Below are 26791 nucleotides of genomic sequence, written 5' to 3'. Positions count from 1 at the left end.
CATCAAAGCAACAAAGGAGAGATTATACTAGCAAAGTTGAAATTAGAATCTTTTGTAATCTAGTTATTTGTGATGCCTTCAGCCTTGAAGTCTTCTATTGATTAGAAGCAGGTTACTCAAGGGGAAGGGATTACACAAGGCTGTGAATACCTGGAGGGAAGAATCTTTGGGGTTATCTCAGTAGCTGCTTACCATGGTCCACTTCTCAACTATACTGTATAGTCCCAGAGAATAGGGCATATTTATCTTGCTGATCATTGACAGTTACTGTCTGACACAATGTCTGGCACATACTATGTCTTAAATATTTATGAGCTATAAATATGTCTCTAATAAACAACATATGTTTAGATTTGGAAGGTTTTTTTTCTGGACCAGTCTAACTTTTTGTCTTTTAAGAAACAGTATATTTTTTTCTTAGTGTTATAAAACTGCTTAGACCTCTTGTCATCTTGTTTTACTATGTTTGTTTTTCATGCATCCTAGCAGTTTCCTTTGAAGAGCTTTCTTTTGCTATATGCACTTTTTTCTTTCCTCTCCAGTAGACCTCTTGATGATTGAACCATAGCAGTTCCTTCCATAGTTTCTGTGTACTCTCACTCTTTGCTCATATCCCTCTACCTTCTGCTGGAGCCTTCGATGCTTGTTCAAAGCAGGGGAAGCTTCCAGTTTACATGTTTTGGGCTGGTGCATGGGAAGGAGTACTATCTCCCTACCAGTTCTGCAAAAGTAGGAGTTGGATATATTTTTGGCATCTTCTGCTATTACACAGACATATTAATATAGAAATAGGATGGTCTTATAATTGCATATACCAAATAAGCTTTTATTGGTAGCCTAGAATCTAATCATTTCTTTTAGAATTAAAATATTATAAGAAAATGTGCTTCATTTCAAGGAATTGATCTAATTTTTAGACTGTTCCATACTATTCAAAAACTGGCAGCTATGTGTACCATGTCACTATCACTATAGTCCTACCCACTGCTGGGCAGGTTGTAGTCATTTATTCATTCGGTCATGATTCATTCAGTCATTCTTTCAATATTCATTTGCCTTGCATGTATCAAGCACTGCCCCAGGCACTTGGGAACACAAACAATTAACAGACTTAGCTAGTGTGGGAAACAGACATGAATATAAATGATGTGTGTGGGGTTTATTTATGTGTTTTCATATTTGGCAAAATCTTCCTACCTATATCCAGTATAATTTATATAAAATTTATTTTTAGTGAGGGTATGAGGTAGGGATCTGTTTCTTTTTCTCAAATAGTTATTTGACCAGTCCCTCACCTGTCCGTTTTGAAATGCCACTTTCATTATGTACCAAGATGCGATGCAAATTGCATGTTTCTAAGTTCTCTACCGTTTTACTTATCTGTACAACTCATTTAAGTGTTGTAACTTCATAATGCATTTCAATATCTGGTGATGCAAGTCCTTCATTTTTTGGTTATATTCCAAAATGTTCTTTGTTTCCAGCTGTTTATTTTTGCATGATCTTCTTTATTCTGTTTTACCAGTTTCTTATAAGTGATTAATTGGAATTCTGACATCCAAGTTTTGAAAGAGGCTTTCAAAGACCTAGTTTAAATTTAGCTTTTAACATACTTTTCTCTGAGTGAATATGAAACATGAAAGATGATGCCAGGTTTTATTTTTATTTTTTCTGATTTTAAATTATTTTAATGACTTGTTTTGCTGTTAAATGCCACTGAGACTTTAAATGAAAAGTATAGTGTTTAAAACTTGGTATAGACTTTTTTATTTACATTTATTTTACCTTTTTTTTTAATACCTTAGGTTTAGCCCAAAGGCGCCCCTTCAGCCACCTTTGCAGATGCATCTCTCAAGAACCTCTACTAAGGAAATGAGTGGTATGTTTTCTAAACATTTTTGAGATACATATTGGCTTCTGGAGTCAAGAAACGTATCTGGTGGTGGCTTTTGACATTTGCTCTCACCTTCTCCTGTTTGGAATTTATCTTTCCTCCCCTTTTTCCTAATTTCTTTACATCATGAATCAAAGTGATCTTAAGAGAAAATGGTGCCTCCCAAAGATATCATTATCACACTGACTTGAGGCCTTCCTCACCCTAGCCCTACTCTGTGTCACCTCCATGTGTGGCCTGCAGAGATGCTTGTGTCCCTTATTCTCTCACCTCTTAGGGGGTGCATCACTGAGACTTTGGAGGCTGAGGCCTCAGATAAAGGAAACATCTGCTGTAGATTAAAAGTGCATAAATATGGGACTTAAATTTATAAAAGAGTTTCAGATACTCCACCACTTAAAAGTTAGCACCCTAAACTGTGTGCAGTTACCACTAATCATCTAAATATGAATATAAATAATTCTTTGGGTTATAGAATCCAAGTGGGCTGTTAGGAAAACAATAGGAGACATAGTGAAAGTCAAAGAATCTGAAGGTTAGAAATGCAACGACTCGTTATCTTTTCTTCTCCAACCAATGTGTAAATTCCCTGCTCATAGACCCACCCAGGGAGACAGTGTTTTCGTATCAGTGCTTATAGTGTGTGAAGTGTAAATGTGATTTTACGTTATTTGCTGCTTTAAGTGTGATTCTTACTTAGTTGAAATGCTTTTTTTTTTATAAGAACACGTCTCCAGTATTTCTTAATGGAAATTAATTGAGCAATATGATTTTTGTTTACATGAATTATTTTTACATAGGCATTTTCTGAAACATGACTACATGGCAAAGTTGAATATCCTTTTAGAAGCTTAAATTAGTATAAACTATTTCTACAGAAACAAGAGGACTTATTTCAGGAGGATTGCAGTTCACCTAGCAGAGTTGATATGCACACATGTGTGCACAACCTCTCCTACATGATGGACACCTCCATTACTACTTTAATTTGTTTAACAAAAGGTGCAGGGACTTAGATGGCCCCAGAGGCCCCACAGAGCAAGTGCATTTGCAGACACAACTGTGGGTCAGCTGCTGACACATTCTCATTATGGGAGGGTCTGGCCAGTTATGAGAAACTTAATCTTTTCATCCTTCCCAGTCCTTTTATATCATTGTTTGGGAAGAACTTAAATAAATTAGCTATACCCTTAATAGGAAATATATGTGGATATCCTGGAGCCTTCTCTTCTCTGTGCCAATCTAAGACTTAGCAAGGCCAGATCTTGCCCTTTGGTGGAAGAGCAGAGTCAGCGTCCAAGTGTCCTCAAGGAATAGCTCACTCTGGGCTTCCTGGCATTCTCAGAGGCAGCATCCCCAAATCAGACTGTCTCTACCTGCAAATTAAAATAAAAATGACTGAATCCCAGCAGAGATACTATCTGATTAAAATATGCATATATTTTGCATATAGATGGTAATATTTAATATACTCAGATCTGTATCTCAGTGAAATTTCCTAGAGATTTGGAATAAATTTCGTAGTTCTTAAAATTCCAGGACTGTCAGCTATAGTAAACACTCAGATTTCTTTATTGTCTGGAGATATTAACTCTCACATTCTAAGTTTTAAGTAAAAACGAAATGTAAAATAGCTATAAAGCCAAAACTTTATAAATATACACTTATGAAAGATAAATGATTGATATTGGGGAAATAAATCAAAAGTTATCTGTGGGTTCCAAACCTTTTATGTTTATAAACCGAGGCTAGGATGATGATGATTGTAGATGGATCAATTTTTTAACTTTTGTGTATTGCTAAATTATTTGTTTTCCATTAATAAAGGTGAAAATTGATCATAATACTCAAACTCAGGCAATTTTTTATCTTCTACAAAACTTGTATAAGATCAAAAAGTTATTTGATCTGTTAAGGAATTATTCCTGTGTTCTGTGGAATATAGCTTTAAATTCAGTATTGCCTGTAAACTAATATATAAAATGTAATCTTCCTCAGCAGGTAGAAAACAGTTGGTTAAATAATTTAATTATTCTTTACGTAGCAAGATCATCTTGATGTTTAAACTATGAAGCATCCTTGCAAAATAGAGGGACTAGTTTCCCTCTTTGGGTATTTCTTGACCCACAAGAAACACTGCTGGTTATTTCAGGGTTAAAACTTAGAATGAGGTTGTCATGGTGCTGCTCTGCCTAATCCTGCCCCCTTCTAAGTCCTTTGGCTACCACAAGCCCACACTATAGCAAAACCTGAAGACACAAATATTAGGTAATGGGGATAATCTAAAATGTTAAGCATTTTGGTTAATTCTATTTTTTTTAATTTAAAGATAATTTAAATCAGACTGTTGAAAAACCCAATGTCACGCCTCCTGCCTCTTACACTTATAAAATGGATGAGGTTCAAAACCGCATAAAGGAAATACTAAACAAGCATAACAATGGCATTTGGATATCTAAGCTTCCACATTTTTACAAAGAGTTATATAAAGAAGACCTTAATCAAGGAATTTTACAACAGTTTGAACACTGGCCTCATATTTGCACGGTATGTTTTTCCTTATTCCTCCCTTCTAATACCTCCTCCCTGCCCAACTTTGAGATCTTGAGTTATTAGTCATATCACCTTTTATCCCCGGAAGACAAAGCACTTTACATATGTTACCTCATTAATCTTTATCTCTTAAGACTAACATATGTCAGTTCTTATTTATAGAAGTATGTCAAAGTTGAAGGTTCTCCTGTGTTGTAATTGCTATTTTTATATATTTTCTTCTATGTCATTTTAAAAATGCATTTAATATGTGATAATATGTAAACCATTCTATAATGATTGAACTGTTACCAGTAAACACTGATAGCTTTGCCATTTTAATAATCTGAACTTATTGGGAAGAATTGTTTTATTAGCCTCAAATTTTATTTGCTTACTCTTGAGCATTTTTAAAGACTTTTAGCTGAGCAAATTTTAGTTATTTTGACTAATTATATAGAGAGTTCTTAATTTTTATTTTGAAATTAATAATAGTGTTTATATTATAATTTTTACAAGCCATCTTTAGAGAGAAAGTTGGAAATTAGAAAAATTTAAAAATGATTTATCAATTTCAGTTTCTATTCCTACTTCAGAGTCTGTGATTATAAGATTATGGATCAGCATAGTTTATTAAAGATCTTAGTTCAGCCAGAAATAGAGACAGCTGGATTCTTACACCAAAGTAACTAACTTTTAGATGTTTCTTAATGTTTTTGCTTACATAAAATATATTTAAAATATAACTGTTTTAAATGGTCGCATTAACAGCTACTCGATGCTTCTAGGCTTGTAGAATTAAATATGCATGAGGATTATGTATGCTTTGGTACAGGGCTTTTATTTCTTTAACATATATTTTGGCCCCCAAGCCTGTTGGGCAGTGTAGGGCATTCCCTCTTTATAAGCACCTGGCCTAAAGAAAGCATGTAGTTTTTTTTTCTTTTTTTGAGACAGAATTTCACTCTTGTCACCCAGGCTGAGTGCAGTGGAGCAATCTTGGCTCACTGCAACCTTCGCCTCCAGGGTTCAGGTGGTTCTCCTGCCTCAGCCTTCCGAGTAAATGGAACTACGGGTGTGAGCCACTACGCCCAGCTAATTTTTGTGTAGTTAGTAGAGACAGGGTTTCACCATGTTGGCCAGGCTGGAGTCTTGAATTCCTGACCTCAGGTGATCTGCCCACCTCGGCCTCCCAAAGTACTGGGATTACAGGCGTGAGCCACCATGCCTGGCCGAAAACATGTGTTTTTGTAACTACTTTTTCCTCCACTTGAGTCCATGGCCTCTTAGAGACAAGTGTCATTCAATCATTCATCCATCCCATTTGCTCATATACCATTCACTGTGCACTTGCATGTGCTAATTTTTGCCTTAGGTGTTTTAAGAACAAGGATGATGAAGACACTTGGAGTCTAGTGAGGGAAATAGGGAAAAAAATGATTAGGACAATGTGGCAAATGTTAGAATATACAGTGTAAGGTGGGAAAATAAGAAGGAATGTTAAACTCTGGAAATATGGCTCTGTTTCCCTACTAATAAACTCAAGAACACTTAATATTCGTAAGAATGTGACCTCTGATTTATGTGGAATGTAGGGTTTGTTCTCCTAATGGAAATTCCCAGGGTTGCTTTTTCAGTTCACTCCATTTGTACTCTATTCTGGGAAGAATTTTCCTCACTCGATGCAGGTTTAGTGACGTTGAGGTATTCCCTTAGAAGTCTCATTAGGCTGTTCAGGTTGAAGGTTCAGGGCCTGTATCCCCTTCTTGAAATGCATATGGCTCCTTTATGGTTTAAATCCGTAGAACTTTATGAGTTCTTTTATTTCAGCTTTTATTTTAAATATAGGGGATACCTGTGCAGGTTTGTTACATGGGTATTTGCACACCGTAGAAAGTTTTCTGTAAAACTTAGAGCCTTTTTTTAATCGGCAGGATACATATATAACTCATTTTTAAGCTCTGATAAAGAAGTCTTTAGAGTAAAAACTTTAGAAATATACTTCACTGGTTCTTAATGTAATGTGTTTCTAGTTTTTTTATATTCCATGATAATTACTAATATTTGTGTAGCTTTATTATGGCCTTTTTGGGAAATTTTAATCTTTGTTACTCTATATGGCTTCACAGTTCTAGAATTTCTCTTGCTAGGATTGTAGATGAGAGAGTATATATCTCTTTGATGTTAAAAACTTCCTAAAATGAATAGTTTTCTACTAAACCTCTGGTGCTAAAACAACTGACTGTTTTTTTGGTTGCTTTTTATAGCACTTGAATTCATCTTTTGTTGCATTATTATATTCCGTCCAAGCAATGATGGTCAGAAGCAGAAACACGATGTAACTTTCCTATCTATATATTGTGTCTATTACCTTTGTTCAGATGTAATCAATACGAAGTATTAGGTTATGGTAATTTGCTTAGTGAAGTGGGATGCCAGAAAACACCAATCATATTGATGTCTGTTGATACCTTTCGAAACTGTTTAACCTCTGAATATTTTTTAGCAGACTGTTGTTAAGAAGTTTTAGATAGTTAAACCATGGTTATTTTTAAACAGCTTTAAACACTTACACAATGGTTATTTTCCCCCTTCTTATAACTCCTTCTTTTCACCTTGCTGCAAAGCAGAAACACTGATACCATGCCTAGGACAGATGTTACTACAAGCAAGACTAGATAGTCTCAAGGCAGTGCAAAAAGTTTAGGATAAGACAGAACTTGGTAATGGGTATCTCTCTATATGGCTTGTCTCTCTGTATGGCTTGTCATGTAACTGAAGGAGAAATCTAAGTGCAGTGTATTTCTTTTTTTTTTAAGAGTTTTTTCCTCCAACCATATAAAATATTCTATATTAAAAGATTGAAAAATAAAGTTATAAAAGAAATAAAAATCACCCATCATTCCACCACCCAGAGATTACTACTTACAGGAATTCCATTTGAATATCAGAATGCACAGCATCAGCTTTAGGGACCAAATAGCAGCTTTGAAATTTTATCTTCAAAGAGGTTCTAATTAGTATGCTGTAAGCCACCTCCCATGGATATTGGAAAACATTTTGGTGCAGGCAGAAGGATGCTTTGAATCTGTTGTCGTTAACCTTTTGGGTCTGTCCAGTAGAAAAATGTGTACTGAGAGTTTTCAAAGCTAGGGAGAGTTATTCACAACAATGAGCCAGCTCCAAGGTATTCCTAGACAACTTGTGAGGGAAGTGGAAATTGTGCAGAAACTGTCTTGAAAAGGCAAAGATTCCAAGACAGTAAGCCTACAGATCAAGGACACTGCACTCTAAGAGTTCCCACTGGGTCCTAGGAGGACAGCAACACCTCTTGGCTGTTCTAGAGCAGTAGTCTTGTTAATAGTGCTCTTGTTTAACTGTTGTATTTGACTGGTATTTATAAAATGCTTCCGTGTGCTAGCCACGGAACAGTAAACAAGTAAACAGTAAACAAGACAGACATGGTCCTTGCCCTTATGGAACTTTCTATCCAATGGGGAAAATAAACATTGAACAAATAATGATAAGCCTGCAATGGTTATGAAGGAGAAGTACAGGATGCTGAGGGAATGTCTAAACAGGAGACTCTACATAGTCTGATGAGTCAAGTAAAGCTTCCAGAGGAGGTGGCTGTTAAACTAAAACCTGACAGATGGATTAGTGTGAGTTAGGTAAAGAGGGAGGAGAAAAGCACCTCAGACGAAAGAAACAGATTGTGCCAAAGCCCTGAGATAGAAAAGCATAGTATTTTCAGGAAGCTGAAATAAATTCAGTAAGAAGAGAGTTGCTCAGGAAGAAGCTGAAGAGGCAAGCAGAGGCCAGGTCACTTCATTAAGGAGTCATCATTTGGTGGAAACACAGCAGGTCTCAGCCTTGAGATCACCCAGGATCCATGGCCTCTGGCTGACTTTGATTTCTAGAAAAATTACAAATCTTGGTCAGGCCCATTGGCTTATGCCTGTAATCTCAACACTTTAGGAGGTCAAGGCAGGAGAATTGCTTGAGGTGAGGAATTTGAGACCAGCCTGGACAACATAACAAGGCTCTGTCTCTACAAAAAATAAATTTAAAAAAATTAGCTGGGCGTGGTGATGCATGCTTGTAGTTCCATCTTCTCAGGAGGCTGAGGTGGGAGGATTGCTTGATCCCAGAAATTCAAGGTTGCAGAGCTATGATGGCACCACTGCATTCCAGCCTGGGTGACAGCATGAGACCTGTCTTAAATTCCAAATCTTGGAACAATGACTGCTGAACACCAGAGGTTTTGTTGAAAATTTCTACTCTCTGAAACAGATAAAGAAACCTCTCCATTCTTACATTAGCCAGAATATCTGTCTCCCATGTCTTGCCTGAAGCTGTTAGAGAGCTGAGGGGCTCATTGGTGGGCAGAACTAGATGCACTCAGCTAAGGAGAATTTCTGTCAGTAGCCCCAGGACCTACTGGTAGGCAACCATCAGGTAGCTGGGAAACATTCTATGTTGGGCTGGAGGCACACCAAGCCTTAATTATAAAACATAACATTTTGTGAGTGACAAAACTATAGAACATAAAATGTGAATGAGGAAAAACTGCCTAATTACGCTAATTATTCATAGCTTCTACAAGGATGTTTTACTGTTAATCTGGTTTTATTATATATCATTTTCCTATTCATTAGAAATCACTGAGCTTTAAGTTGTTTCATATCTAATCCTGCAGACTCTTAAAAATTCTTAAAATTCTGAGTTGCATCAGTATAGCAGTTTCTCTAATATCAAAGGAGGCAAGAGTTTCTGTCACTTACATAGAGATGTTTTTATATTTTGGGATGTTCAGGAATCTAACTTAATTTTAATTATGGTAATTAGTTGTATGAGATAATAAAGCACCTTTTAGCCCATGTAAAATGAATTGCCTTTTTAAAAAGCCTGGAACTTCTGGGGTAAAAACAAACAACTTGGATTTCGAAGGAAATGGAACATAAACAGCAATCGATATCCTCAGGCTTAATGGTATTGAATATACTCTATATATTGAATATATTCTAAATAGCAATGCCAGCAGAAGCAGAAGTGAAGAGGTAAACTGAAGACTTGGAAGTATAATCATAATATTTTTTAAATGGAATCTAACTTATTTTCCATTTTTTCATCAGTGAAAAGAAATACATAATGAACACATGATTGGAACAATTTTTAAATTTAAATTAAGTGAACATCTGAGTAGAAAAAAGATAAAATAGCACTGTTGTAAAATCAGAATAGCAAGTTGAGGAATAATGAGAAGTTGCTGTTCTGGAACTTGAAACAGAAACTACCCATAAGGCCTCATAGTACGCTAGAAGGAGTTTGGGCTTTGAGGTAGATTTTTACCTTATCATTTCTTAGCTGTATACCTTTCAGCATACAGACCATCCTCTCAGTGCCACAATCTGCTCTAAAATGTCACTAATTCTACCCATGTCATAGGGTGATTGTGAGAATTAGATAAAATATATAAAGCAGCTATTAATGTGGTATCAGAAACATAATAGGTGTTTAGTAAAAGGCAACTGCTGTTAATTTTTGAGAGGCACCCCAGCCTAAAGCAGGCCAAAACCCACTGCTCAACCAGGGACATGCCCAGCAAGCTCTACAAAGAAACTGAATACAAACAGAGGAAAAGCTAAAGAGAGAAAAACAAAACTTTAACTTGAAAAGAAATAAAGAGCAGTGGAGGAAATGAAGTCAAAATAAACTCCAAGCCAAAGAGAGTTCCTGACATTTTAACAATCCATGAATGGATTCCAGTCCCCCTACCCTCCCTGCACCTGCCCCAACTCCTGCCAAAGGTAATGAGAGCAAGGAATAATGAGAGCAAGGAATGTGTCCAATGCACATTGAAAGCCACAGCCACTGGCCAAAAGCAATTCCAAAAAGCTCAGCACATGTTCAAGTAGGAGAAGACTCCATTATCTTCCTAAAGGAACATAAGCAAGAAGCCTAACCTCAGGCCATGCTAATGGAAAATGACTTGAAGTTTATCCTAATATAAATAATTGCAATGCGTGTCTAAAGACAGCATTGGTGAAAGGTCTTTCCTAGTTAAAGGGGTGGGAGTAAGCGGAAGTGTTGACCTTGAAGTACATAGAGTCTATTAAATGACTCATCTAAGATGACAGAGAAGAGTTTCTCTGAGTAGATGGTTTGTCAACAGTCAAGGGTTACCCTCTACAAGGATCTTTTTACTTTTACCTTTGATTAAGTCTCTGTGGAATATGCTACAAAACCTTAACTTTCTCAAAGAGAATTGACTGAAGCACTGTAACCGTTTCTGAATATCTTGGGCTTATCATCACTAGCCTCAGTACATTCTGGCAGGGATGGTTGTGGTTGTAGGTGATATGGAACAGTGGATTGGATGGGTTTAGCTCCTGCATACAGGGTACACCACACCGGCTGCCCTTGCATGCTTCATATCTGTCCTGATCAGTGCATCTGCATTGTGACACAGTGATGCCATTGGGGACCATTTCCCTATCTCTTTCTCAGTTGTCTGACTTTTCCAGCACTCGTCAGCTTTAGCATAAAAAGGCCACCTCTTAAGGAAGTCATCAGCTGGTCAACCTTTCTGTGAACTGGCTGATCGTAGGGTGCAAGCTTCTGGTCAGTGACTTCGATGTTTTAGTTGTTGCTAGGCACTCAGGGATCTTTTATTCACTATTGAAGTCAAATTTTAAAATGGGATTATTTTTTGCTTTGTTTTTCTTTGTTGTTTTTGGTTTGTTTTGAGCTCATAACCATTATTAATGCTTGCAGTGCTAGAAAGGAGGCCTCTAGGTAAATGTGATTTTGCTGTACTGTCTCAGGTTTATATTGGGTGGTGACCATATAAAACGAAATTTAGAACTTAATTTAAAGCTTCAACAAAAATGACTACTACCCTGTGGAAACAAAACTGTGCCCATATAAATGCTTTGGAAAGCTTGATTTAACTGGACAATACCAATTCTGTTATAGAACCCTAAAGAATATTCTAATTTTCAGAAGAAACAGTAAGCTTACCTCAGAGGCCCATGCTAAAGAATTAGCAGGTAAGCCTTCATAGATTCAAAGGAGTTTGGCTTCAAGAACTTTTAAGTTTACGGCACAGGTAAAACTAGAAAGAAAGAAGTAAAGACCCTTAGAGTTAAGGAGAAGCAAGTTTCCAGGCATGTGGGATGAAGACTTTTATTTGTCTGAACAGACTCCTGAAGAAATTCATATTTTAAGTTTTTGGGCCTGTTTTGGAAAAATACTCAAAGTGTGTTTTTCCTCTGCTCTCACACCACAACAATCAACACAGAAGGCTTCTGTGACCAAATGTGGGTGTTTCCCCCAGAAACCAAGCAGCAGACACCAGCTGGGTGCCCTCTAATTTAATACCAACACTGTCTACCTGGAGATAGCATCAGATCCCACAGGGCGAAGGCTCAATCCCCAAAATTGCTGCTCCTCTACATATACGCTAGTTGTGCAGATCCAGGCCTCCAGAACTTCTGACTGACCAGCTTCAAATTGGAGTTCCCAAAACCTCCTCTTTGGGTTTGATTAATTTGCTGGAGTGGCTCGCAGAACTCAGGCAAACAGTTCTATTTACTGATTTATTATAAAGGATTTACAGAGGATACAGATGAAGAAATGCATAAACGGGGGAAGCAGCATGGAGTCTCTATGCCCTCCCTGGGCCTGCCACCCTCCAGGCAGCCCTCCAAACCTGTCCTCTTGGGTTTTTATGGAGGCTTCGTTATGCAGGCATGTTGGTTAAACCACTGACCACTGGTGATGAGCTTGACCTTCAGTGCCTCTTCCCTCCCTGGAAGTTGAATGGGGCCAAAAGTTTCAACCCTCTAATCCTGCCTTGGACTTTCTGGTAAGCAGCCCTACCCTGAAGCTCTCAGTCAGTATTAGCATACAAAAAGATAAGCTCTTTGGAGATTCCAAGGATTTTAGGAATTGTATTTAGGAAACTGGGAAGGAAGACCAAATATATATTTCACAGTATCACAGCCTCACATCTGCCAAGCCCAGTATTTCTGCTTCAAACTTACAGAAACCCAGAGGGGTGTGAGGGAAGTGTCTCATTCAAATTGTGATTCCAAATGTGGCAGAAATCAAGCTGATTATCATGAATTTACGGGAATAGAAAGTTTAAGGCTATTAGGTACAGCATCTTCTGATGATCAGCAAAGGAAGGGGCTTGACCCCATGGTGTCCGGAGTTCATCTTTTATGTTACCTGTCTCTCCTGTTGGAGGTGGGGGTGGGAGTGTACACATGGTATGTGAAGTTACAAGTCATGCTAGTCCCCAGTCATTGGACTGATGGATTTTTTGGGTGGACATTCAGAACCAAAGAAAAAATTACAGAGCCACAAAACAAAGAAAACATGAAGGACAAGGATAGGAGTATGGTCCTGAGTCTTCTCCCACAGTAGAGGAGGCCTTCTGACTCCCTCCTCAGGTATATGCCTGAATCAAGTGGGCTAAAGGAACTAGATGCTGTAAAAGCTCCCTTTTGAGAGATCTACCTGAAGTGGTTAGCAGTTGATTATCACACTAAAGAAATAATAAAAGCCATGTTTCATGTAGATGTTGGCTTGCCTTGGTCATTTGTGAAGACCATAAGACGGCTGTTCTGTCTTGGGAGATGAGGCAGGAGATGAACATGTAAGTCTTGTCAGATGCACCAGAGCCCAGTAAAGAATGGACACCACAATGTAACTCACATTATAGCAACTCTTTATCTTTAGCAAGGTTCTTGTGGGATAGATATAGTAGTAGGTCTCTTTCCTAAACCCATTTGCCAGAAAATTAAAAAGACGTGGCACTTTTTATAGATGACAGATGGTGATCACAGTAGAATGCCCAGGAAATTCTATTCATATGAAAATTTAGAGAGTTTGAGCTGGGTGATATTGTAAAATATATATTTGGCCTTCCCCATTCTCTGGCATACAATTCCTAAAATCCAAAGTGACTCTCCAAAGTAATGTCTATTTTTTTTTTTTAAACTAATGAGTGATGACTGGCAACCCCTAGTAGCTTTAGGATGGGGCTGGTCACCAGAAAGACCAAGACATGATTAGAGGGTTGGGACTTTCAGCCCCAACCAACCTCTGGGGAGGGTAGAGGGCCTAAAGATTAGGTTGATTACCAGTGGCCAATGACTTAATCATGCCTGCGGAATGATGCCCCCATAAAAAGCCAAAGCAGGAAGAAAGCTTCCAGATAGCCGAAGATATGGAGCTTCCTGTAGGGTAGCAGAGAGGGCATGGAAGCTCCACACTTTTTCCGGCATATCTCACACTAAGCATCTCTTCACTGGTATTTTTTTGTAATATCCTTTAATTTATACATATATCTGCCACACACACACACACACACACACACACACACACACACACACTCTTGTATTTTTTTAGAGACAGGTTTTGCTCTGTCCCTTAGGCTGGAGTGCAGTGGCACCATCATAACTCATTGCAGCCTGGACATCCTGGGCTCAAGCAGTCCTCCCACCCCAGCCTTCCAAAGTGCTAGGATTATAGGTGCACACTATCACATCCAGCTAATTTTTAAAATTTTTTTGTTGAGATTCTCACAATGTTGCCCAGGCTGGTGTTCAACTATTAGCCTGAAGTGAGTGATCCTCCTACCCCAGGCTCCCAAAGTGCTGGGATTATAGGTGTGAGCTGCTGCACCCAGCCATATCCTTCATAGTAAACCAGTAAACATGTTTCCCTGATTTCTGTGAGCCACTGTAGCAAATTAAAACTAAAGAGAGGGTCTTGGGAACCCCAGCTTGATCCAGTTGATCAGAAGTTCCAGAGCCCCAGGCTTGTAACTGATGTCTGAAGAGGGGACAGTCTTGTGGGACTGAACCCTCAACCTGTGGGATCTGATGCTGTCTCCAGGTAGATAATGTCAGAATTGAATTGGTGGAATTCAGCTGATATCCAGTGCAGAATTGATTGTTTGATTGGAGTGGGGAGACCCCCACTCATTTGGTCACACAAGTCTGTGTTGATTGTTGTTGAATGAGAAAATAGGAAAAACATGTTTGTGTTTTCCATACTCATAACTGAAAAAGAATTATATTTGCTTTAAGTTATATTTTTTTAACTTTAAAAGGAGTTTAATGAATTGTTGCCTTTGAATTGAGGAACCCCTCAGCTGGCCTGGCATGGTGGCTCATGCTTGTAATCCCAACTACTTAGAAGGCTGAGGCAGGAGGATTGCTTGAGCCCAGGAGGTGGAGGTTGCAGTGAGTCGAGATTGCGCCACTGCACTCTAGCCTGGGCAACAGAACAAGACCCAGCCTTAACAAAAAGAGAGAGAGAAAAAGAAAAGAAACCCCAAAGATTGGAATGAAGTATGTGGACCAGGTATATTTTCCATATCACTAAATTTATCCGTGAATATTTGCCTGAAGTGTTGAAGGATATCTGAATCAACTCTAGTTAGAGTCAGGTTCGGTGCCTTGTTAGGCCTATGATTAATCTTAGTAAATGCTTATTTGAATGCATAGAAGCCAAATCATTGGAGAACAAGTGGAATGTAGGCACATAACTAACTGTTTTGAGATAAAAGAAGAAGCCATTAAAGACTGGTAAGTGCTTACAATTCAAGGATATGGTTATCTGCTTTAAACAATAAAAATAATATAAAACTGCTGAGGGAAAAAAAATCTGTCTTCTAATTCAGATGATTATTTGGCTATGGTTTGTACTTTGGGTAAATTCAGGCTTATTGATCAAAAATTCACTTTATAGGCTGATTGGCAAAGTTTGACTTAAATGCTGCAGACACAGCCCTGGAAGCTTAGTACCTCCAGATGATCTTTAAGTATTATTCTGGAATAAAAGCCAGAAAAATGGGAATTCTGCTCTTGCCCTGGACCAACTCAAGTGGACATAATGTCCCTAACTTCAGTTAAGATGGCAGTTCCTATTTGGAAGAACTTGTGCTGGTCATGTCAGAGGTCATTGTTAGAGGTTTGATAGGTATGTTATTAGGTAATTGGCACTAATCACATCCAAAGCACAGATGGAATGGCAGTTTGGGGACTGGGAGAGGGGAGACTAAGCATTGAAGCATCCCAGATTCTCAGTACACTCCTTGGAAAGAAAAAGATAATAAAGCCAAAGAACCCTCTTACCTTCTTTTGGGTTAGAAGAAGCTATGTGGACAGTGGGGGGATGGGGCTTAGGAAGTTATTTTAGATAAGATGGGTTATTGTCCACTGAAAGTAGTTTCTACCACCCACTTCAGAGAAAGTGTTGAGATTGGTATGTGAAAACTGAAGAAAAGTTTTAAGGTGGGCTCTACAGGCTCATCTGGGTTTGGCTGCAGAGAACCACCACATCTAAATCTAAAATTAGTCAAGTGCTGCATAGCAACATTTTGGTCAATGATGGACTGTATGTATACACAATGGTGGTCCCATAAGATTATAATGGAGCTGGGGGTGGGGCGGGGGTCAAGATAGCTGACTAGAAACAGCGGCTTTTGGAGGCTCTCATCAAAAAAAAACCGTAAGTGTGTGAATCCTTCATTGGCAACCAGGGTATCCAGGTTCTGTCATCAAAGTAGACTAGAAGGCTGGCATGACTCACAGAGAGAAGGAAGAACAGTATGGTACGACGGCCCACCTGAGAGCCACACAGGGAAGGGGAACCCTTTTCCCCCAGCCAAGGGAGGCAATGAGTGAGCAACCCATCAATGTGCTATATTCAGGAGACCCATCTTACATGCAAAGACACACACAGGCTCAAAATAAAGGGATGGAGGAAAATTTACCAAGCAAATGGAAAGCAAAAAAATAAAAAAGCAGGGGTTGCAATCCTAGTCTCTGACAAAACAGACTTTAAACCAACAAAGATTAAAAAAAAGACAAAGAAGGGCATTACATAATAGTAAAGGGAACAATTCAACAAGAGCTGACTATTCTAAATATATATGCACCCAATACAAGAGCCCACAGATTCATGAAACAAGTTCTTAGAGACCTACAAAGAGACTGACTCCCACAGAATAATAGTGGGAGACTTTAACACCCCGCTGTCAATATTAGACCAACAAGACAGAAAATTAACAATGATATTCAGGACTTGAACTCAGCTCTGGATCAAGTGGACCTAATAGACATTTACAGAACTCTCTACCCCAAATCAACAGAATATACATTCTTCACAGCACCACATGGCACTTATTCTGAAATTGACCACATATTTGGAAGTAAAATGCTCCTCAGCAAATGCAAAAGAACTGAAATTATAAAAAACCGTCTCAGCTGGGTGCGATGGCGCACGCCTGTAATCCCAGCACTTTGGGAGGCTGAGGTGGGTGGATCATGAGGTAAGGAGATTGAGACCATCCTGACTAACATGATGAAACCCCATCTCTACTAAAAATACAAAAAATTAGCCAGGTGTGGTGGCAGGCACCTGTAGTCCCAGCTGCTCAGGAGGCTGAGGCAGGAAAAATGGCGTACACCAGGGAGGCAGAGCTTGCAGTGAGCCGAGATTGTGCCACTGCACTCCAGCCTGAGGGACAGAGCGAGACTCCATCACAAAAAAAGACCACAGTGCAATTAGATTAGAACTCAGGATTAAGAAACTCACTCAAAACCACACAATTTCATGGAAATTGAACAACCTGCTCCTGAATGACTCCTGGGTAAATAACGAAATTAACACAGAAGTCAAGAAGTTCTTTGAAACCAATGAGAACAAAGAGACAATGTACCAGAATCTCTGAGACACAGCTAATGCAGTGTTAAGAGGGAAATGTATAGTCTAAATGCCCACATCAGAAAGCTAGAAAGATCTCAAATCGACACCCTAACATCACAAAAGAGCTAGAGAAGCAAGAGCAAACTAATCCAAAAGCTAGCAGAAGACAAGAAATAACTAAGATCAGAGAAGAATTGAAGGAGGTGGAGACACGAAAAACCCTCCAAAAAGATCTACAAATCCAAGAGCTGTTTTTTTAAAGATTAACAAAATAGATAGACCTCTAGCTAGACTAATAAGAAGAGAGAGAAGAATCAGATAGACACAATAAAAAACAATAAAGGGGATATCACCACTGACGCCACAGAAATACAGACTACCATCAGAGAATAGTATAAACACCTCTATACAAATAAACTAGAAAATCTAGAAGAAATGAATAAATTCCTGGATGCATACACCCTACCAAGACTAAACCAGGAAGAAGTCGAATCCCTGAATAGACCAATAACAAGCTCTGAAATTGAGGTAGTGTTTAATAGCCTACCAACCAAAAAAAGCCCAGGTCTAGATGGATTCACAGCTGAATTCTACCAGAAATACAAGAGTAACTAGTACCCTTCCTTCTGAAACTATTCCAAACAATTGAAAAGGAGGGACTTTGCCCTAACTCATTTTATGAAGCCAGCATCATCCTGATACCAAAACTGAGAAGAGATGCAACAACAACAAAAAAACTTCAGGCCAATATCCCTGATGAACATCAATGCGAAAATCCTCAAGAAAATACTGGCAAACTGAATCCAGCAACATATCAAAAAATTTATCCACCACGATCAAGTCAGCTTCATCCTTGGGATGCAAGCCTGGTTCAACATATATAAATCAGTAAATGTAATCCATCACATAAACAGAACCAAAGACAAAAACCACATGATTATCTCAATAGATGCAGAAAAGGCCTTTGATAAAATTCAATATCCCTCCATGTTAAAAACTCTGAATAAACTACGTATTGATGGAACATATCTCAAAATAAGAAGAGCTATTCATGACAAATCACAGCCAATACCATATTGAATGTGGAAAAGCTGGAAGCATTCCCTTTGAAAACAGGTACAAGATGAGGATGCCCTGTCTCACCACTCCTATTCAACATAGTATTGGAAGTTCTGGCTAGGGCAATCAGGCAAAAGAAAGAAATAAAGGGTATTCAAATAGGAAGAGAGGGAGCCAAGTTGTCTCTGTTTGCAGACGACATGATTTTATATTTAGAAAACCCCATTATCTCAGCCCAAAAACTTCTTGAACTGATAAGCAACTTCAGCAAAGTCTTAGGATACAAAATCAACATTCAAAAATCACAAGCATTTCTTTACACCAACAATAGGCAAGCAGAGAGCCAAATCATGAATGAACTCCCATTCGCAATTGCTACAAAGAGAATGAAATACCTAGGAATACAGCTAACAAGGGACATGAAGGACCTCTTCAAAGACAACTATAAACCACTGCTCAAGGAAATAAGAGAGGACACAAACAAATGGAAAAACCTTCCATTCCTCATGGATAGGAAGAATCAATATCATGAAAATGGCCATACTGCCCAAAGTGATTTATAGATTCAATGCTCTTCTCATCAAACTATCATTGACATTCTTCACAGAATTAGAAAAAACTATTTTAAATTTTATATGGAATCAAAGAAGACCCCATATAGCCAAGACAATCCTAAGCAAAAAGAGCAAAGCTGGAGGCATCACACTATCTGACTTCAGACTATACTACAAGGCTACAGTAACCAAAACAACATGGTACTGGTACCAAAACAAACATATAGACCAATGGAGTAGAACAGAGACCTCAGAAATAATACCACACATCTACAACCATCTGATCTTCAAAAAAACCTGACAAAAGCAATGGGGAAAGGATCTCCTATTCAGTAAATGATGCTGGGAAAACTGGCTAGCCATATTCAGAAAACTGAAACTGGACCCCTTCCTTACACCTTATACAAAAAATAACTCAGGATGAATTAAAGACTTAAATGTAAAACCCAAAACCATAAAAACCCTAGAAGAAAACCTACGCAACACCATTCAGGACATAGGCCTGGGCAAAAACTTTATGACAATAACACCAAAAGCAATTGCAACAAAAGCCAAAATTCACAAATGGTGTTAAACTAAAGAGCTTCTGCACAGCAAAAGAAGCTATCATCAGAGTGAACAGGCAACCTACAGAATGGGAGAAAATTTTTGCAAACTACCCATCTGACAGACGTCTAATAATTAGCTAAAATTTACAAGGAACTTAAACATATGTACAAGAAAAAAACAACCCCATCAAAAAGTGGGCAAAGGGTATGAACACACACTTCTCAAAAGAAGACATTTACACAGCCAACAAACATGAAAAAAAGCTCAACATCACTGATCATCAGAGAAATGCTAATCAAAATCAACCACAATGAGATACCATCTCACGACAGTCAGAATGGCAATTATTAAGAAGTGAGGAAACAATGTTGGTGAGGGTATGGAGAAATAGGAACACTTTTACACTATTGGTGGGAATGTAAATTAGTTCAACCATTGTGGAAGACAGTATGGCGGCGATTCCTCAAAGATCTAGAATCAGAAATACATTTGACCCAGCAATTCCATTACTGGGTATATACCCAAAGGAATATAAATCATTCTACTATAAAGACACACACACACACACACACACACACACACACATTTTTTGAGACAGAGTCTCAAAATGTCACCTGGGCTGGCGTGCAATGGCATGATCTTGGCTCATTGCAACCTCCGCCTCCCAGGTTCAAGTGATTCTCTTGCATCAGCCTCCCAAGTAGTTGGGATTACAGGCACCTGCCACCACGCCCAGCTAATATTTTGCATTTTTAGTAGAGACAGGGTTTCACTATGTTGGCCAGGCTGGTCTCAAACTCCCGACTTCATGATCTGCCCGCCTTGGCCTCCCAAAGTGCTGGGATTACAGGTGTGAGCCACTGCACCCAGCCACACACATATGTTTATTGCAGTGCTATTTACAATAGCAAAGACATGGAACCAACCAAAATGCCCATCAGTGATAGACTAGATAAAGAAAATGTGGTGCGTACACACTATGGAATACCATGCAGCCATGAAAAGGAATGAGATCATGTCCTTGTGGGGACATGGATGAAACTGGAAGCCATCATCCTCAGCAAACTAACACAGGAACAGAAAACCAAACGCCACATGTTCTCACTCCTAAGTGGGAGTTGAACATTGAGAACACATGGATACAGAGGGGAACAACACTTACCAGGGCCTATTGGGGGTGGTGGTTGAGGGGAGGGAACTTAGAGGGCAGGTCAATAGGTGTAACAAACCACTATGGCACATGTATACCTATGTAACAAACCTGCACATTCTGCACATATATCCCATTTTTTTTAGAAGAAAAAAAGATTATAATGAACCTATATAATTGAGTAGGCTATACCATCTAGGTTTGTATAAGTACACGCTGTGATGTTTGCACAACAAACTGACGACACGTTTCTGAGAATGTATTCCCATCGTTAAGTGATGCATGACTGACTACACTAATTGGGATTCTATATGACAAGTTAATCATTCACTTATAATGCTGTTTTCTTTTTCCATTGGCTCCAAAAGTGTGCGTTTCAAACCTCTGGATACCTAATCTGTATTCTTTTATCTTATTGAGCGTCATAAAGCACAGCGAAGATTGGCATTTTAAGATTTCAGATTTTAAAACATGGGTCTCTAGAGAAGTAGACTAACCATCAAGAGAAAGATGAGGAATGCTCCAACTATTTGTGTCCCTACGGCTTAAAATAAGGGACATAAACTGTGCCAATCATATAACATGCCATTTAGAGGGATCACAGAGTGCCAGCAGGAGACCATGACAGATTACAGGAGGTGCCATTAGACCTCTGCTTTCAGTGATGCTTTAGGCTTTCCAGGTGTGGAAGTTTTCCTCAGTCCTCAAAACTTAAGCATACGTTGGCAAAAGTATGAAGAGGAAAACCTAATGTTTTATATTAATACCCTTTGCTTCCTATGTGTCATGTAGAATATGTAGTCAGACTAAAAGGAATTTTATTACCAAGTTGCCTGTGTCTTTTGACTTATCAAAACTCTTCTCTGGTAACAAGACAGCACCTTCTTTCTTTGTACATAAATATTTATGTTCACTCTTCCTAAGCATTGTATGGAGAGCGAAGTAAAAAGTCAGTGTTCTTTACTAATAAGCTTCCTAACCAGCATACTTTAAAATTCTGTTCTTCCAGGTGGACCGTGGTTCCTGTAAACTTGTAATTATTACCCTAAGGGGTTAAATTGCAGCTAAGGAGTAGGTAAAATAGGATCTGACAAAATAGAAATATTTTGGAAGGCAGGGAATTTTAACTTCAGTCTAATGGTCTTGTACAGGGTTCAAGAAACTGCTTTTGTAAAGGTCCATGGTAAATGTTTAGGCTCTGCAGACCAACAGCTGCAACTAACAGATGCAGTCCATCACAGTTATTCAACTGTGTCACTGTAGAGCAAAAGCAGCCAGAGAGAATATGTAAATAAATGAGCATGACTGTGTTCCAATAAAACTTTATGTATATTGAGTTTCATATAACTTTTGCAAGTTATGATATAATTCTTTTGATTTTTTCCTAGCATTTGAAAATATAAAAATCATTCTTTAGCCCATGAGCCATGAACTGCATTGGGCCATGCTCTAGTAGTAGAGCTGACCCCTGCTCTAGTGGTAGAAAGGCTTAAAACTCAGGGAGAAAAATGATACCATACATCAGTTTCTCTTCTCCTTCTTCTCTTGCATAAAAAGATGTCATCAAGCTGTGCCTCTCAGGAATGGCATGCAAATGAAATTCAAGATTGGATGACATACAAGTGCTAGGTATTTTTAATACTTGTTTGTTAGAGTGACAACACTTGCAGCTAAACTTTCTGCTGTGGTTGTTTTAAAACTGTACTTTATCTCTGGAGCATCTTTTTCTAAATAATGGAAAGCCAAGGGTTTTCTCAGGCTATTGCAAGAAGAAGAGAGATGGCACTCCTATTTTGTCTAAGTATTTTCTAGTTTTCTTCCCCGTGGTTTATTCCTGACAGTTTTAATACCTTTTCACAACTTATTTTTAATCAGTTTTGTAAGCTATTGTTTTGGATTTGGCAGAGACGACTAAATGAGAGTACGCGTTACAGGGCAGAGCGCTTGTGATTTTCTAGGGCAGCTGGAGTCTCGATGCCGCACAAGTGAATTTAATACTATTTTATTTTCCTGTTTATTTCTGAAATGTGGCTCGTGTTATTTGCAGGTGAAGATAATGCATTAAAGTCCTAGCAATTGAAAAGAGTAAATTGTACACTTGTTAATTTGAAAACAGCGTGACTAAAATTTAAAATGCATTAATGTGTTTGTGGGTTGTTTATAGTCACTGAAATATCTGTCATTTGCTTTATTTAAAAATTTCAGGTGGAGAAACCTTGCAGTGGTAGCCAAGATTTACTTCTTTATCCAGCTAAGAGAAAGCAGCTTTTGAGAAGTAAACTGGACACTGAGAAAGTACCTCCATCGCCACTACCTGGTCCCAAACAAACACCACCATTGAAAGGGTGTCCAACAGTTATGGCAGGAGACTTTAAAGAAAAAGTGGCAGACCTGCTGGTGAAATACACAAGTGGCCTTTGGGCCAGTGCACTTCCGAAAGCATTTGAGGAAATGTACACAGTGAAATTCCCTGAGGATGCCTTAAAAAATCTTGCCTCACTTTCTGATGTATGCACCATAGACTACATTTCTGGAAATCCCCAGAAGGCCATTCTCTATGCTAAACTTCCACTGCCCACTGACAAAATCCAAAAGGATGCAGGGCAAGCACACGGTGATCATGATATCAGGGCTATGGTTGAACGAGAGTATTTGCAGATAGAAGAAAACATTGCTGAAAGCACTAGTACCTTTACAGAGGACATAACAGTTCCTCCTTTAATGATTCCAACTGAAGCATCGCCATCTGTATTGGTGGTTGAACTGAGCAACACAAATGAAGTGGTTATCAGGCAAGTTTCATTTTCTAATTCTTTAGGGTTCTGATGTACTGTTGTCACTTGTCTATTCTTCACATGGATGTTGAGGGTTAAAGGAAGAATAATATGGCCAGGCGCGGTGGCTCATGCCTGTAATCCCAGCACTTTGGGAGGCCGAGGTGGGCGGATCACAAGGTTAGGAGATCGAGACCATCCTGGCTAACACGGTGAAACCCCATCTCTACTAAAAATATAAAAAATTAGCAGGGCGTGGTGGCGGGTGCCTGTAGTCCCAGCTACTCGGGAGGCTGAGGCAAGGGAATGGTGTCAACTCGGGAGGTGGAGCTTGCAGTGAGCCAGGATCGCGCCACTACACTCCAGCCGGGGCGAAAGAGCAAGACTCCATCTCAAAAAAAAAAAAAAAAAAAAAAAAAAAAGATATTCTTAGTTCTATAGAGTTATAGTGAGGCTGAATAATGTAAGAATATTTGTTAATTGTTCAAAATATACAGCTATCCTAAGATTACTAATAGCTTTAAAAATTGGAATGATAATATGAACTTGAAAAAAAGATTTATGTCAAAAGCATGATGGTAACTATATTATGTCAAAAGCAATACCTAGTTCGCAGAAAAGGCAAGTGCCCCACACACTACATAATATGATTTATAATCTGGGACTATGTAATATTTCCTAAAAGTAAAAATAGCTCAGAGCTGCTTTCCTTGTAAAATACATCAGATTAGACCTTGGACCCAAAGGTGCTCTGTTTATTTGAGTCTTTCAGTATCATTGCCTGAGAGGAGGCATCATTGCCTAAGGCATCATTGCTGAAGTAGCTAACAATAACTAGAATAACAACAGTCCAGCTCCAGGCACCTGTCTTGGACTTTTGGAGAAAATGCAGAATACATGGAAAATATAGAAAGACTATAATTTGCAGTCTCCATTTGGGAAAAAGAATGGGAACCTATGTAGCTGAACCCCTGGAGGTACCAGTCCAGGGTGTGGCCATGGCTGGGCAGATCAGAAAAATGCTGAAGCAAACAGAATCTGGGCACCTTCAACCAAATGGTCTTTTGGTTTGGGCTGTCACTCCTCCAGAGACCCATAACTGGGATGGAAAAGCCCAAAGAAGAACAACAAAAAATAATTAGAATCCTTCAATGAAAGAAAAGCTCAAAAATTTAAAGCTCTTCCATTTGAACAAATGAAATCTGAGTAGATAATAGAATGAACCTAGTATCTTCAGATGCTCAAACTAGAAGAACCTCCAGAAACTTTAGAGAGGATAAAGCTTTTATTCTAAGATGTGGTGTGGCCTGAAGATATAAATAGGTTGCTGAAGGCTAGAGGTCCCAATATGTTTCACTATTGTATTGAAGTAAAGGAAAGATATTGAAGCCCACATTACCACCTTTTACCATTTGACTATACTATAAAGAAACTTCCATGGCAGGATCCTTTGGTATCTGTAACCAGTAATTGTTGGTGCCATAGTCAGAGACCAAGCACCGGGCCGGACCAATCACATGGTTTCTGTTGTTCACACCAAGGTTTGTCAGGAGTCTGGATCAGTTCTAGGACTTTAGTAGAAGGGTTCTAATCTATTCCAGGATGATTATGTCAGGGTCGTCAGATTATTTAAATACCTTATCCCAGTAGGAATTTAAATCCTGGAGTCAGCATTTTATGTGTTCAGCAGAGTGGCTGGCAACCAGCAAGCAAGATGGGTAATGTCTGCCATTAGGCTGACCTTAGGTTATTGGCTTCTGCCCTCCCCACAAGACTTTGCAAACCTCCACCAGACTGAACCCTGTTCTATATCCGCGTCTTCACCCAGGCAGGCAGTAGGCACTGGAAGCTGGATCTCTGGCTCATTAGGGCCTGGAGGGTACTGTGGCAGAACCCTCATCTCAAATATGGGAATCCCTTGTCTCAGAAATTAACTTTGTAAAACTTTGTATTTAGGGCATCCCTAAATTGGCCTATCCATCATTCTTTGCCCCCCTTGCTCAGGTAATTTGAGGATAATATATGACCTCATTCTCGTCATTACCCACTGTCATACCAGCTGTAATGTCAGTCCTGCACTGTGTCTCATCCAACACCCTCCATCTTCCCCCTATCTGTGCAGCCCTCCTTCTCTCCTGGCTGCTTAAGAGAAGAGAAGCTGCCTGCAGATCCCAAGCCATTTCTCGTCACCTTCCTCCCTTCTGGCAGGAGCCTGTGTTTGGCAGACCACCACATCAGGGCTGCAGCCCAGGCCTCTGTCAGTTGAGCACCCAGGGCTACATAGCAGCACTAGAGGGAGGCCCAGTGAGACTCTAGGTCCCAGCAAATGGGCACTCGGGTGCAGTTGCAGACCTTCTGGAGGACTTCAGAGCCAAGAATGCAGCTGCATTCAAGGCAGTGCCTTAGTATTTGCAAAGCTCAATACATTTAAATGATAGTAGCTGGCTCAGTGACACGTACACATCCTCCCAGCTACTCAGCAGGCGGAAGTGGGAGGATTGCTTGAGCCCAGGGGTCCAACCTAGGTAACATAGCAGTGAAACCCTGTCTCAAAAAAAAAAATTAAATTTAAACTATAAGAGTATGGCAAAGCTTCTGCAGCTATTTCTGCAGCCAATAACATGCACATAATATTTCATTTTAAAATAGCCATTGCACATGGTTTCCATTTTGTGTAGGACTTTCTGAGGTGTTTTTTTTTTCTCCTTGTAATGAATAGCTTGACTATGGCATCTTCTGCCCTGCTGATAATTACCAAGAATACATAGAAATAGTCCTAAAGGAACCATTTCTTAGAGCTGTACAAGCCCACTTGGAGCCTGGGTAAAACCTGGAACAATACAAAGAACAAGGTTCTTGTGGCATCTCCCCCATCTCCTGGGCCAAGTGATGCTGGTACTGTTAGAGTATAGCCTTCCAGCTAAAAAGGCCTCGATCCTATGGCTGGGACAGCTTCTGTTACATAACCCAAACTTGATATGCCAGGTTTTACACCCTAGAAGGAGACCCTGGAAGAAATCATCTCTGAGGACTAAAGCGCAAGAAAACAGTAGCCTGTTTTGATAACATGAACTGGCACAAGGTGACCACAGTTGTCAACAGTAGAAAAGTGTAGAAAGGAATAAGGACATAACCCTGAAAAAAAAAAAAAATGTTTCTCAACAAGCATACAGTTTTAGAGACATTTGACTAGAATATGGTACCTCTTTTAAGGGTATCAGAAGTCAATATTTTGTTGTAATTTGTTCAAATTCTTTAATAAGTTTGGAGGGGGGTGTCACATTGTTGTATTTAGTGTACTTACAGCTTTGTTTTTTCTCTAGTAAAATTTCATTGCTTTTCAAAGCTTGACCCAGCCCTAGTTAGGGCAAAACTATGTTCTAGATTCTCTCCTTAGTAATCTGTAAAGATTTCCAGCAGCCTTAGTCAAGATCCAGCATCGACCCTCACTTCTCTGGCCTCCAGGCCTCTCTTGGTATCTCCATTTTCCACGTCTCCTCCTCTCTCCCCTTCCTGACTCTTTTCTCAGCCTTGTCCTTCCTGAGGACAC

General features: G+C 39.1%; 1 protein-coding gene across 3 annotated transcripts in view; it reads left to right on the top strand.

Annotated features, from left to right (window-relative positions):
* The window catches only part of TDRD7 (tudor domain containing 7), an 86705-nt gene that overhangs the window by 26824 nt on the left and 33090 nt on the right, over positions 1–26791 (top strand). For all 3 annotated transcript variants that reach the window (XM_030797065.1, XM_003260537.4, XM_030797153.1), the window contains 3 exons: positions 1806–1879; positions 4224–4441; positions 22673–23259. In XM_030797065.1, coding sequence (XP_030652925.1) covers positions 1806–1879; positions 4224–4441; positions 22673–23259 — 879 coding nt within the window. The remainder of the gene's footprint in view (positions 1–1805; positions 1880–4223; positions 4442–22672; positions 23260–26791) is intronic.

This window comes from Nomascus leucogenys, chromosome 1a (genome assembly GCF_006542625.1).
Source record: "Nomascus leucogenys isolate Asia chromosome 1a, Asia_NLE_v1, whole genome shotgun sequence".
NCBI classification, from domain to species: Eukaryota; Metazoa; Chordata; class Mammalia; order Primates; family Hylobatidae; genus Nomascus; species Nomascus leucogenys.
Note: the sequence above shows the minus strand (reverse complement) of the source record. Positions and strands in the feature narration are given on the sequence as shown.